Source organism: Salmo salar, chromosome 17, assembly GCF_965601325.2.
Source record: "Salmo salar chromosome 17, fSalSal1, whole genome shotgun sequence".
Taxonomy (NCBI): domain Eukaryota; kingdom Metazoa; phylum Chordata; class Actinopteri; order Salmoniformes; family Salmonidae; genus Salmo; species Salmo salar.
The window spans coordinates 19,500,896-19,516,015 of NC_138307.1; the positions used below are offsets into that span (position 1 = coordinate 19,500,896).

General features: G+C 42.9%; 1 protein-coding gene across 2 annotated transcripts in view; it reads left to right on the forward strand.

Moving 5' to 3' along the window:
• LOC106575618 (histone deacetylase 4) overlaps positions 1-15,120 on the forward strand; it is a 77,181-nt gene that overhangs the window by 8,714 nt on the left and 53,347 nt on the right. For both annotated transcript variants that reach the window (XM_045699149.2, XM_082963568.1), the window contains exon 3: positions 10,819-10,887. In XM_045699149.2, coding sequence (XP_045555105.2) covers positions 10,819-10,887 — 69 coding nt within the window. The remainder of the gene's footprint in view (positions 1-10,818; positions 10,888-15,120) is intronic.

Below are 15,120 nucleotides of genomic sequence, written 5' to 3' on the forward strand. Positions count from 1 at the left end.
ACGTAGAATAACATGTTATACTGTTGACAGGGGGATGTGGTTGGGTGAGGTCATTCAGTCCCGGGAGAGGGGTGTGGGTTGGGACAGACAGGTGGTATAGTCTGTGATGTAGCTGAGGAATGGCCGGGCCAGCATCTCAGAAACGGAACCATTGTTACATTGTGTGCGTGCGTGTGCATTTGTACGTACTGGTAAGTGTCCAAACAGATATTTTTCTGTCAAAATGCACATCTTCAGCTTCTCTTGTCAAATGTCCTCATTGCACCCAATGACCATTGACAATAACTTCTGACAGACCTTCCAGCCTGGCAGATTGTCCTCTCCCTCACCAAGACTTGGCTTTGGCCTGGTCCACTCTAGCCTACCCCAGCCCAACACATACAGGACCAGGGTTATGTCCTGGCTGGGTGAAACCGTCCTGGACCCTACCATCCAACCTGACTGTCCAGAGTAAGGCTCCACTGAGCGTCCCGTCCCCCTTAAACAAACACCCCATTATGGGCTCCATACTGGGGCCTTGTCCCTCTGCCTGTTCCTCAGCTCTGTTTTTAATTGGCATTAGGCTAGAGACAGCGGCGGGGGAAAGGAGATAATGAGAGGAAAGAGTCTCTTTGTGCCCGAGCCGCCCGACTCCTTTATGTCCCTAACTCCACACAGAGAGAAACTGGATACAGGGTGTACTGCCAGCCGCAATTATAGTTTACACAGACGAAAGCAAACCTATTCTGGCTTTTGACACGGACTGTCATTGTTTGTCTCCGAGGGACAGGCAAGGGGAGGAGGACAACAATATCAAGTTTGAGATGTGAGCGGAATGGCTGGCTGGATGGATGGCTGGATGGATGGCTGGCTGGATAGATGCGCGATTGGTTGAAGTGCTAACTTCTTTATTGATGATTTCTTTGTTCATTGTCGGGTATCTCTTATAAGCCAGGCTGACATGAAGCTAGGAGGTTCTTAGCGGCATTGCAACGCTCGTGCCTCTTGAGTTCTGGTGGTTCTGAAAGTGTGAGGTTAATGATGGGCTTATTTACTAGGCAGCTTCCCTTCTCTGATCGTTAGAGCCAGTCTTCCAAGGCCACACTTTTCAATGACATTTGTTCACGTTTCTCCTCAATTAATATTGCCCATTTTCCTTAAATCATTCATATGCATTGCATATAGGTCACATGTTATCTAACCATGCTATGCCATGTCAAATGGCTTCTGTGATGCTGGGAAACAGAGAGATACATGCCTACTCCTCCACTCATTATCGTCCCAATGTTTCTCTGCTCTTCCTCCCAGTGTGAACGGGAACCTAAAGGTCGTCTCTGTTCACAGAGCGGGTCTCTCTTTATGACAGGATGTCAGAGCCTGCCCCAGAAGTCAGGGGTCGCTGATTGTGGGCATGTTGCTATGACGTCAGATGCTGACCCCAGGAAGTGAATGGGGTGGCCCTAGAGGAAGTGTCTCCTAAGGAGAGGCCTGTCAGGTTGATGGTATTGTTCCTCTGTGTGTGATCTCTCCATGGTACACACAGCGGGGAGGGGAAGTGCAACCAGTGTAATGAGACAGGAGCATCCTTCCTGACTCGCGTGTGTGTGTGTGTGTGTGTGTGTGAGAGAGAGAGCGAGTGATTTACTAATGAGCGTGGAGTGCATGAACGTGGACTGCAAATGGGTACATGAGGACTAGGGCTGTGATGATACCAGTATTGCGAACAGATCAAACTCTTTGGTCTTTTAATAACTGCTGTATGTAAAACATTATGTGCTGTAGCTTGGAAAATGTGGCTCTTGATGACAACATAATGATATTTGTTTCCAACATTAGGGCTGTTTTTCTAAAGAAGTGAAATCCGCTTTGTGTTTTGTTTCCTGGCCACGATACTACCAAGTATCGCCATACTGGTACTGTCCTGGTCCTAATGAGTACCAACTTATTGTAAAACACACATCCCATAGCAGTCTATTTTCCCATGGGAATGTCGTGTCTTTGGCTATGCCGGATTAAGTGATATGACATGCTATTCTATAAAATACTTTTTCTGTAATTAATATTACCTGATTAAGCTAATCAGGTAGGTAATTAACTAGGAAGTCTGGGCACCACGAATAATGTTTTATAGAGCTGTTATCTTCCGAATAAACTCTTAAAGACCTAGTAATATTTTACATCAATAGCAGTCAATATTAATCGTCACCTTATTTCAGTCTCATCTGAACATCGTAGAATTCTTGGTTATCTTAACGAACCCTGGCTAATAAGTTGAATCAGCAATACAACATTTGGTTTAATCATTTATTTACTAAATACCTAACTAATCACAGAATTACATATACACAGAATGCAAATGATGTCATACAGAAAACGTCCCTGGTGGACGGAGCCGACATGATGGCTGGTTACACAAAGGAGAGGGGGTTGGGTTTGAGTGAAAGAGCGGGAAGACTGAGGAACAAAGGGAGAATCTCTGCTATCGTATACAGTATCTTATGCATTCTAAATTACCGCCCATTTGGAAAAGGAAAATGCAATAAATATTTACTCTGAGCTGCGCCTCAATAGGTTGGTTGTAGATGGAAAGACGTGTTGCCCAACAGAGATCTTCCTGTCCTCGGAGGAATGTCTCTGGTGGTAAACTGGATACGTTGTAGTATTGCCGTTGTGTATTAGACTGGATCCGTCGTCCGTCCTTTCCTAGCCCACGTTTACAGCGGCCGCTGCTAACTCAACGGCTAGGAGGTATCACTTCTGTAGTGAATAAGAGTTAAAAGTTCATACCATTCGCAACCAAAGCTCACGCTGAGGTTGGCTTAGTTCTGTAGTTGACATGTTAGTCCTTTTAACGTGGAACCGTCGCCCTCACGTCCTCGGAACAGCTTATTATCTGAATCCTTCTGACATCGGACTGTTGCCCTAATGTACCCGGAACAGCAAGTTATTCGCCCTTTTAACGCAGAGGCTGCAGGCCTCGCGTACTCGGAACAGCAAGTTATTCGCCCTTTTAACACAGAGGCTGCAGGCCTCGCGTACCCGGAACAGGAGGTTACATTTTCGGGCTTATATAGTGGAGGGAGAGAAGGGTGTGTTTCATAGTTTATAACCAATGTCTCTTCACAGGGGCGGGCCGCTGGTTGAGCAGAGCTCTAACTTTATGAAAACCCAATTCTCTCATTTGGAAGCTAAAATTACATTTGATCTTTTCACAAATAGTTTCATATTTAAATATTTAAATTGCACAACAATTCCATGTGAATCTGATAACTATAATGTGTAGACTTCCCACGATACAGTTTGTCATCCTATCATTAATAAGAATGTCTCAGATGACAACCAAACTGACATCATATTCATTAAGTACCAACGCATATTTTCAACTGGTTCTATTACCGAAATATGGTTCCTTTCCCCCCAACTTTTGATGTTCCCCGACTCTCTATGTTTAACAAAGGCTTTTCAAGAGTCCTTCAGTAGAGTCAAGAGAGAGGAAAGGGAGAAAGGTATTTATGGGGGGTCATAAACCTTACCCACAGGCCAATGTCATGACAGGAAGAAACACAACAGTGGACAGTGTGGCTGTGGCCTCCTTCCATGTGTGAGCTGTTTGGTCTAGTTAGACTACACCACTAACAGTTTGGTCTAGTTAGACTACAGCACTAACAGTTTGGTCTAGTTAGACTACAGCACTAACAGTTTGGTCTAGTTAGACTACAGCACTAACAGTTTGGTCTAGTTAGACTACAGCACTAACAGTTTGGTCTAGTTAGACTACAGCACTAACAGTTTGGTCTAGTTAGACTACAGCACTAACAGTTTGGTCTAGTTAGAGACTACACCACTAACAGTTTGGTCTAGTTAGAGACTACACCACTAACAGTTTGGTCTAGTTAGACTACAGCACTAACAGTTTGGTCTAGTTAGACTACAGCACTAACAGTTTGGTCTAGTTAGAGACTACACCACTAACAGTTTGGTCTAGTTAGAGACTACACCACTAACAGTTTGGTCTAGTTAGAGACTACACCACTAACAGTTTGGTCTAGTTAGAGACTACACCACTAACAGTTTGGTCTAGTTAGAGACTACACCACTAACAGTTTGGTCTAGTTAGAGACTACACCACTAACAGTTTGGTCTAGTTAGAGACTACACCACTAACAGTTTGGTCTAGTTAGAGACTACAGCACTAACAGTTTGGTCTAGTTAGAGACTACACCACTAACAGTTTGGTCTAGTTAGAGACTACACCACTAACAGTTTGGTCTAGTTAGACTACAGCACTAACAGTTTGGTCTAGTTAGAGACTACACCACTAACAGTTTGGTCTAGTTAGAGACTACAGCACTAACAGTTTGGTCTAGTTGGAGACTACACCACTAACAGTTTGGTCTAGTTGGAGACTACACCACTAACAGTTTGGTCTAGTTAGAGACTACAGCACTAACAGTTTGGTCTAGTTGGAGACTACACCACTAACAGTTTGGTCTAGTTAGAGACTACACCACTAACAGTTTGGTCTAGTTAGAGACTACACCACTAACAGTTTGGTCTAGTTAGAGACTACACCACTAACAGTTTGGTCTAGTTAGAGACTACACCACTAACAGTTTGGTCTAGTTAGAGACTACACCACTAACAGTTTGGTCTAGTTAGAGACTACACCACTAACAGTTTGGTCTAGTTAGAGACTACACCACTAACAGTTTGGTCTAGTTAGAGACTACACCACTAACAGTTTGGTCTAGTTAGAGACTACACCACTAAAGGTTTGGTCTAGTTAGAGACTACACCACTAACAGTTTGGTCTAGTTAGAGACTACACCACCAACAGTTTGGTCTAGTTAGAGACTACACCACCAACAGTTTGGTCTAGTTAGAGACTACACCACTAACAGTTTGGTCTAGTTAGAGACTCCACCACTAACAGTTTGGTCTAGTTAGAGACTCCATGCGCACCCATGCGCGCGCACACACGCACCCATGCGCGTGCACACACGCACCCATGCGCGCGCACACACGCACCCATGCGCACGCACCCATGCGCACGCACCCATGCGCGCGCACACACGCAGCCATGCGCGCGCACACACGCAGCCATGCGCGCGCACACACGCAGCCATGCGCGCGCACACACGCAGCCATGCGCGCACACACACGCACCCATGCGCGCACACACACACACACACACACACCCACACCCATGCACACACACACACACACACACACACACACACACACACACACACACACACACACACACACACACACACACACACACATGTGTTGATATTTTTTCTGCACAGCATGGAGATGTAGTGCTTTTGATGTGGAAGGTATTGATGAACAGTTGATTTCTTGAATCAGGAGTGTTAGTGCTTTGCTGGAACAAAAGCCTGCACACCCTGTCAGGTTCTCAGGACTAGTGTTGAAGAACAGTCATCACCTCCAGACTGACAGCCTGACCAGAGCGCCCTCTTGAGGTGCAGTAGTGAAGCCCCTGGTTCAGGCCTGGAAGGGAGGTGGTGTGGAGGTTTGTTCCTTTACCTTCATCTCCCTCCCTCCACTTGTAGTGTGTGTGTGTCTCAGGTATCAGCTGTGGTTTCCAGTGAGAGTCTCTCTGTGTGTCTAACTACAGCCCACAGAGTGAGACTAAGCCAGCTAGTATAACCCTAAGTTGCTGTACCATTACAGGCTGCAGACAAGTGTCGTCATTACCTGAACCTCAGCACACAGCCATGCAAAACAGGCCCTTCACTCTAGTAGTGATGCTAACAATTCTACATGGTTGACCTGTAACATAGTCGCAAAGAATATATATATATATATATACACACACACACACACACACGGTTCGCACACACACGCACACACACACACACACACACACGGTTCGCACACACACACACACACACACCTAATTTCCATAGCGAAGTCCGGCTGCAGGGAGCTGGATCATTTGGGTGTGATTTGTGGAGATATCATCTGACATTGGTTTGCATGTGTCTGTGTGTATTAACAGTGTGTGTCTGTGTGTATTAAGTGTGTCTGTGTGTATTAAGTGTGTCTGTGTATTAACAGTGTGTCTGTGTATTAACAGTGTATTGTCTGTGTGTATTAACAGTGTATTGTCTGTGTGTATTAACAATGTATTGTCTGTGTGTATTAACAGTGTATTGTCTGTGTGTATTAACAGTGTATTGTCTGTGTGTATTAACAGTGTATTGTCTGTGTGTATTAACAGTGTATTGTCTGTGTGTATTAACAGTGTATTGTCTGTGTGTATTAATAGTGTATTGTCTGTGTGTATTAACAGTGTGTGTCTGTGTGTATTAACAGTGTGTGTCTGTGTGTATTAACAGTGTGTGTCTGTGTATTAACAGTGTGTCTGTGTGTATTAACAGTGTGTCTGTGTGTATTAACAGTGTGTCTGTGTGTATTAACAGTGTGTGTCTGTGTATTAAGTGTGTCTGTGTATTAAGTGTGTCTGTGTATTAACAGTGTGTCTGTGTATTAACAGTGTGTCTGTGTATTAACAGTGTATTGTCTGTGTGTATTAACAGTGTATTGTCTGTGTGTATTAACTGTGTGTCTGTGTGTATTAACTGTGTGTCTGTGTGTATTAACTGTGTGTCTGTGTGTATTAACAGTGTGTATTAACAGTGTGTCTGTGTATTAACAGTGTGTATTAACAGTGTGTCTGTGTATTAACAGTGTGTCTGTGTGTATTAACAGTGTATTGTCTGTGTGTATTAACAGTGTGTCTGTGTGTATTAACAGTGTATTGTCTGTGTGTATTAACAGTGTATTGTCTGTGTGTATTAAGTGTATTGTCTGTGTGTATTAAGTGTATTGTCTGTGTGTATTAACAGTGTATTGTCTGTGTGTATTAACAGTGTATTGTCTGTGTGTATTAACAGTGTGTGTCTGTGTGTATTAACTGTGTGTCTGTGTGTATTAACTGTGTGTATTAACTGTGTGTATTAAGTGTGTCTGTGTGTATTAAGTGTGTCTGTGTGTATTGTCTGTGTGTATTGTCTGTGTGTATTAACTGTGTGTCTGTGTGTATTAACTGTGTGTCTGTGTGTATTAACTGTGTGTCTGTGTATTGTCTGTGTGTATTAACTGTGTGTCTGTGTGTATTAATTGTGTGTCTGTGTATTGTCTGTGTGTATTAACTGTGTCTGTGTGTATTAATTGTGTGTCTGTGTATTGTCTGTGTGTGTCTGTGTGTATTAACAGTGTGTCTGTGTGTATTAACTGTGTGTCTGTGTGTGTATTAACTGTGTGTCTGTGTGTGTATTAACTGTGTGTCTGTGTGTGTATTAACTGTGTGTCTGTGTGTGTATTGTCTGTGTGTATTAACAGTGTGTCTGTGTGTATTAACAGTGTGTCTGTGTGTATTAACTGTGTGTATTAACTGTGTGTCTGTGTGTATTAACAGTGTGTCTGTGTATTAACAGTGTGTCTGTGTGTATTAACAGTGTGTCTGTGTGTATTAACTGTGTGTCTGTGTGTATTAACTGTGTGTCTGTGTGTATTAACTGTGTGTCTGTGTGTATTAACTGTGTGTCTGTGTGTATTAACTGTGTGTCTGTGTGTGTATTAACTGTGTGTCTGTGTGTGTATTAACTGTGTGTCTGTGTGTGTATTAACTGTGTGTCTGTGTGTGTATTGTCTGTGTGTATTAACAGTGTGTCTGTGTGTATTAGCAGTGTGTCTGTGTGTGTATTGTCTGTGTGTATTAACAGTGTGTCTGTGTGTATTAACTGTGTGTCTGTGTGTATTAACTGTGTGTCTGTGTGTATTAACTGTGTGTCTGTGTGTATTAACTGTGTGTCTGTGTGTATTAACTGTGTGTCTGTGTGTATTAACTGTGTGTATTAACTGTGTGTCTGTGTGTATTAACTGTGTGTCTGTGTGTATTAACTGTGTGTCTGTGTGTATTAACTGTGTGTCTGTGTGTATTAACTGTGTGTCTGTGTATATTAACAGTGTGTCTGTGTGTCTGTGTGTGTCTGTGTGTATTGTCTGTGTGTCTGTGTGTATTGTCTGTGTGTCTGTGTGTATTGTCTGTGTGTCTGTGTGTATTGTCTGTGTGTCTGTGTGTATTAACTGTGTGTCTGTGTGTATTAACTGTGTGTCTGTGTGTATTAACTGTGTGTCTGTGTGTATTAACTGTGTGTCTGTGTGTATTAACTGTGTGTCTGTGTATATTAACTGTGTGTCTGTGTGTATTAACTGTGTGTCTGTGTGTGTATTAACTGTGTGTCTGTGTGTGTATTAACTGTGTGTCTGTGTGTGTATTAACTGTGTGTCTGTGTGTGTATTAACTGTGTGTCTGTGTGTGTATTGTCTGTGTGTATTGTCTGTGTGTATTAACAGTGTGTCTGTGTGTATTAATTGTGTGTCTGTGTGTATTAACTGTGTCTGTGTGTATTAACTGTGTGTCTGTGTGTATTAACTGTGTGTCTGTGTGTATTAACTGTGTGTCTGTGTGTCTGTGTATATTAACTGTGTGTCTGTGTGTATTAACTGTGTGTCTGTGTGTATTAACTGTGTGTCTGTGTGTATTAACTGTGTGTCTGTGTATATTAACAGTGTGTCTGTGTGTGTCTGTGTGTATTGTCTGTGTGTCTGTGTATGTTAACAGTGTGTCTGTGTGTATTTGCGGTGTGTGTCTGTGTGTATTAATTGTGTGTCTATGTGTATTAATTGTGTGTCTGTGTGTATTAATTGTGTGTCTGTGTGTATTGTGTGTCTGTGTGTATTTGCGGTGTGTGTCTGTGTGTATTTGCGGTGTGTGTCTGTGTGTATTTGCGGTGTGTCTCTGTGTGTATTTGCGGTGTGTGTATTAGCGGTGTGTGTCTGTGTGTATTTGCGGTGTGTGTCTGTGTATATTAAGTGTGTCTGTGTGTATTAGCGGTGTGTGTCTGTGTGTATTAACAGTGTCTGTGTGTGTCTGTATTAACAGTGTCTGTGTATTAGCGGTGTGTGTCTGTGTATTAACGGTGTGTGTCTGTGTGTATTAAGTGTGTCTGAGTGTGTCTGTGTGTATTAACGGTTGTGTGTGTGTGTGTATTAACGTTGTGTGCATTAACGTTGTGTGTCTGTGTGCATTAACGTTGTGTATCTGTGTGTATTAACGTTGTGTGTCTGTGTGTGTATTAACCGTTGTGTCTGTGTGTCTATTAACGGTTTTGTGTGTGTGTGTGTGTGTTAGCAGTGTGTGTCTGTGTGTATTAACGGTGTGTATCTGTGTGTAGTCCTATAAACAGTGGACGTCAATCTGGGTCATCTGAGAGGTAACGTGTGGGTCTGCCATCTGTTCTCACTCACTCACTCACTCACTCACTCACTCACTCACTCACTCACTCACTCACTCACTCACTCACTCACTCACTCACTCACTCACTCACTCACTCACTCACTCACTCACTCACCTACCTGGACTGTAACTCTGAAGATGAAATACTCAGCAAGGCTTTGATCACATGTTGTTATTTGTCATAAAATGCTCTTTTGCACCATGTTTTGCCTCATCCTCCCTGATCTGCAAGGTGAAGCAGACAGACATACAGACCGCTCCTATAGCTAGAGCTGAGAATATACGCCCCCCCCCCACACACACACAGCCGATTGAGTTAGTAGTGCATGGTATAGCCCAAGGCCCGTAGCTAATTAAACCTCTGTGTGTGTCTGGTCCTGGGAGAGATCCAGAAATAGACCAAACACAGCAAGACGCTAGCCTGTTTTCCTGTTTCTTTCCCCCGAAGGGACCCCCACATTTTGTTTTCCACTCCTATCTGTTTTTAAAGCAATTAAAGAAAGCAAAGCATCTTCATGGTTTGATGCAACATTATGTACACCACTGCCAAGTGTGCATGTCTGGACACCAAACCTGTGTGTGTGAGAGAGGGGAGATGTTTTTAGTTTTTACATCTGTAGGACATGTCCTTCTCTGAGGTGTTTTGTGCTCCTGGTCATGTCATTATGCTCTCTGATCTCTATTATCGTAGCCTCTCCTTTCCCTGATTCTCTCCTTTCCCTGATTCTTTCCTTTCCCTCCTTTTTTCTTGATCGTTTTCTCTTTAGCCCCTGTTCCCTCCCCCTCCTTTTCTCTTCATCTCAGCCCCTGCCCAGTTTCCCCTCTGTCTCCCCCCTCCTCTCTCCCCCCTCCTCTCCTCTGTGGTTGGTCTATTTATAGCCGTCTTCCCAGGGCTCGGCTGGTACAAGAGCCTTTTCATGTTGCCACTATAATTTCAGCCACTGTGCCTACGTACACAGACGGGAGAGAGGCATGGGCACACGGCTAGGTGTGTGTGTGTGTGTGTCTGTGTGCGCGTGTTCGCTGTACCCAAAGGGAGTGTTATTTTTACCTTTCCCCTCCTCATTTTCTCTCCCACCCTCTCCATCCCTTTCTCCCACACTTGCTATGCTGAGCACAGCCAGTTTCAGCTGAGCCCAACAACCAGCCTACACACACACACACACACACACACACCACACACACACACACACACACACACACACACACACACACACACACACACTGTCTGATGAATGAACGGTGCCATGCCACTAAGCTTCCTTCAGGGCAGAGAAGCCCTGGCATCTCAGCATGAGTTCCCAGCGTAGATTCTCTGCTATTTCCAGGCGATTCAGGCTCTCTGGGTCCATAGCGAACCGACGGTTGCTCCGTTAGGCTGCTTGCCTCGACGCTGCGGTGGCTCCCTCTCAGAGAGGTGTATTTCGGTCGGTTGTCGGTTGATTGCGGGAGGGTTGTCTCGATGTTGCGGACCATATTTGAAGCGGAGTTCTCTCCCTCTCCCACAGAAGGACTCCTGGGCAAGGAGCAGCAGCTGGATGTCCTGAAGACGTCTGCCCTCAACCACATCCCCACAGGTAGGAGACCAACACATTACCTGTCTGTCTTTCTTTCTTTCTGTGACTGAATGTCCACCGTTGTCTTTAGAATGTGTGTTTTTTAAGGTCTGTCTGTCACCCAAAGCTAAGATGAAAGCAATCCGGCTTTCTTGGAGGAGAAACGTTGTGTACTAAAACTGATAAGAATGCTGAAGTAATTTCATTAAAAAAACATTTGCGGGGTGTGACGTATAACTTCAAATTAAACCAAACAATTTCCAATTATGACTACTGGTTTCAATTTAATTTGCAGCAAGTACTTTATGAATTTATTATAACAAATCAGCTTGCAAGGTTGCTAGCCAACTAGCTTGCAAGGTTGCTAGCCAACTAGCTTGCAAGGTTGCTAGCCAACTAGCCTGCTAACGTTAACCCTACTAGCTTGCTAATGTTACATTAGCACTGGGTAAGTCAGACAGTTGCTATAATCACCTAGCTTACAGCTACATTAAAGTAAAGCAACGTTTTGGAAATACATAACGTCATCTAACCAGTTATCAAATAATGTTACCGGTATATGCAGTTATCTAAGCCAGCCAACTAAAGTTCATTATTTTAGCCTAGCTAGCCAACCACCACGGTCGACATAGCTAAGGAGTAAGCCATAGAACAACTAGTCACAGGTAGGAACCCACAGAACACAACAACAAGCGGAGACTTACCGATTGACGGCTGAGTTAGCTACAATAGTCAAAGAAGAACCAAGGAGAGGCCTTCAGAGGGATAGTCAGATACATTTATTTTTATATAGTGTCTCTCTCTGTGTCTCTCTCTGTGTCTCTCTCTGTGTCTCTCTCTGTGTCTCTCTCTCTGTGTCTCTCTCTCTGTGTCTCTCTCTCTGTGTCTCTCTCTCTGTGTCTCTCTCTCTGTCTCTGTCAAAAGTTTGGACACACGTACTCATTAAAGTGTTTTATATTATTTTGACTATTTTTCTCCATTGTAGAATAATAGTGAAGACATCAAAACTATTAAATAACACATATGGAATCATGTAGCAACCAAAAAAGTGTCAAAATCAAAATATATTTTAGATTCTTCTAAGTAGCCACCCTTTGCCTTGATGACAGCTTTTCACACTCTTGGCGTTCTCACAACCAGCTTCACCTGGAATGCTTTTCCAACAGTCTTGAAGGGGTTCCCACATATGCTGAGCACTTGTTGGCTGTTTTTTCTTCACTCTGCGGTCCAACTCATCTCAATTGGGTTGAGGTCAGGTGATTGTGGAGGCCAGGTCATCTGATGCAGCACTCCATCTCTCTCCTTCTTGGTCAAATAGCCCTTACACAGCCTGGAGGTGTGTTGGGTCATTGTCCTGTTGAAAAACAAATAATAGTCCCGTTAAGCCCAAACCAGATGGGATGGCGTATCGCTGCAGAATGCTGTGGTAACTATGCTGGTTAACCTCTATGGGACCCCTTCCCGTTCTCATCCCGTTAACGGGATTGATTTTGACAACAGCCAGTGGAAAATCAGAGCGCCAAATTTAAAACAGCTAAAATCTCATAATTCCATAATTTAAACTATTTTACACCATTTTAAAGATAAACTTCTCGTTAATCTAACCACATTGTCCGATTTCAAAAAGGCTTTACGGCGAAAGCATAACATTAGATTATGTTAGGACATAAACTTCACAAGAAACACCACACAGCCATTTTCCAAGCAACTAGATGCATCACAAAACCCCAAAACGCAGCTAAATGAAACACTAACCTTTGACGATCTTCATCAGATGACACTCCTAGGACATTATGTTACACAATACATGTATGTTTTGCTCGATAAAGTTCATATTTATATCCAAAAACAGCATTTTACATTGGCACGTAATGTTGAGAAATGTTTTCCCTCCAAACCTTCCGGTGAATGAGCACAATGAGCACACACAGTATGTAAATTCTCATCGTAAACATTGATCAATATAGAAGTGTTATGCACAGAATTATAGATACACTTCTCCTAAATGTAATCGCTTTGTCAGATTTCAAAAAAGGTTCACGGCGAAAGCACAATTTGCAATAATCTGAGTACAGCCCAGATGACACTAACAACTAGCAAACAGAAACCCCGCCATCTTGGAGTCAATAAAACTAAGAAATTACATAAATATTCACTTGCCTTTGATTATCTTCATCAGAAGGCACTCCCAGGAATCCCAGCTCCACAATAAATGTTCGATAAAGTTCATATTTCTTTCCAAATAATCAGTTTTGTTCGCGCGTTAGGTTCACTATCCAAATCCACTACGCGCGTGCTTACTTAGTCCTGACGAAAAGTCAAAAAAGTTATACTACAGTTTCTAGAAACATGTCAAACGATGTATAGAATCAATCTTTAGGTTGTTTTTATCATATACCTTGAATAAAATTCCAACCGGACCTATCAGTTCTCTTTAGGAGTGAATATGAACTCAGCTCGCTCCCAAGTCATTGCGCGTGACTTGAGCCCATGCCTTATAATGGGACCCCAGTTTACCACAGCTGGTATTCCCTTCAAATTCACCATAGAATCTTCAAACACCGTTCTAAAGACTGCTGACATCTAGTGGAAGCTTTAGGAAGTGCAAAATGAACCCTAAGTCACTGTATACAGTCAAGGCAATCACTTGAAAGGACTACAAGCACCAGACTTCCCACTTCCTGCTTGACTTTTTCTCAGGTTTTTGCCTGCCATATGAGTTATGTTATACTTACAGACACCATTCAAACAGTTTTAGAAACTTCAGAGTGTTTTCTATCCAAATCTATAAAAAATATGCATATTCATCCGGCCGTGAAAATACTGCCCCCTAGCCCTTGGCGAAAGCACATTTTGCAATATTCTGAGTACATAGCTCAGCCATCACGGCTAGCTTTTTTGACACCCGCCAACTTCGGGGCTCACTAAACTCAGAATTACTATTACATTTTTTTTATTACCTTTGCTGAACTTTGTCAGAATGCACTCCCAGGACTGCTACTTCCACAAGAAATGTTGTTTTTGTTCCAAATAATCCATAGTTATGTCCAAATACCTTCGTTTTCTTCGTGCGTTCAGGTCACTATCCAAAGGGTAACGCGCGAGCGCATTTCGTGACAAAAAAATTCAAAATGTTCCTTTACCGTACTTAGAAGCATGTCAAACGCTGTTTAAAATAAATTTTTATGGTATTTTTCTCGTAAAATAGCGATAATATTCCAACCGGACAATAGTGTATTCATTCAAAGAGGGAAAGAAAAAACAGCGTGGTCTCGTGAATGCGCATCTCCAATCTCTTAGTCACTAGGCAGACCACTGACAAACTGAGCTACCATACTCTGCCCAGAGACAGGAGACGCCTCAATCCGCATTCTGAAGGCTTTAGAGAGCCAATGGAAGCCTTAGAAAGTGCCACGTAACAGCTCAGATACTGTAGTTTCGATAGAGAAGCAAAAGAAGGACTACAAATTGTCAGACAGGCCACTTCCTGCTTGGAATTTTCTCAGGTTTTTGCCTGCCATATGAGTTCTGTTATACTCACAGACACCATTCAAACAGTTTTAGAAACTTCAGAGTGTTTTCTATCCAAATCTAAATACTAATAATATGCATATTCTCGTTTCTGCGAAAGAGTAGTAACCAGTTTAAATCGGGTACGTTTTTTATCCGGCCGTGAAAATACTGCCCCCTAGCCCAGACAGGTTAATTGAAATGCATTCCAGGTGACTACGTTATGAAGCTGGTTGAGAGAATGCCAAGAGTATGCAAAGCTGTCATCAAGGCAAAGGGTGGCTACTTTGAAGGATCTCAAATATAAAATATGTTTTGATTTGTTTAATACGTTTATGGTTACTACATGATTCCATATGTGTTATTTCAACATTTTGACTTCTTCACTATTATTCTACAATGTAGAAATTATGAAAAACCCTTGAATGAGTAGGTGTGTCCAAACCTTTGACGGAAGACTGTACAAAAGTATGTGGACACCGCTTCAAATTAGTTAGTTCGGCTATTTTAGCTACACCCATTGCTGACAGGTGTAGAAATAGTCTGTCCTCAGTTGCAACACTCACTACCGAGTTCAAAATTGCCTTTGGAAGCAACATCGGCACAGGAACTGTTCGTCGGAAGCTTCATGAACTGGGTTTCCATGGCCGAGCAGCCAAAGCCAAAGATCACAATGCCAAGCTTCGGCTGGAGTGGTGTAAAGCTCGCTGCCATTGGATTCTGAGCAGTGGAAATGCGTTCTCT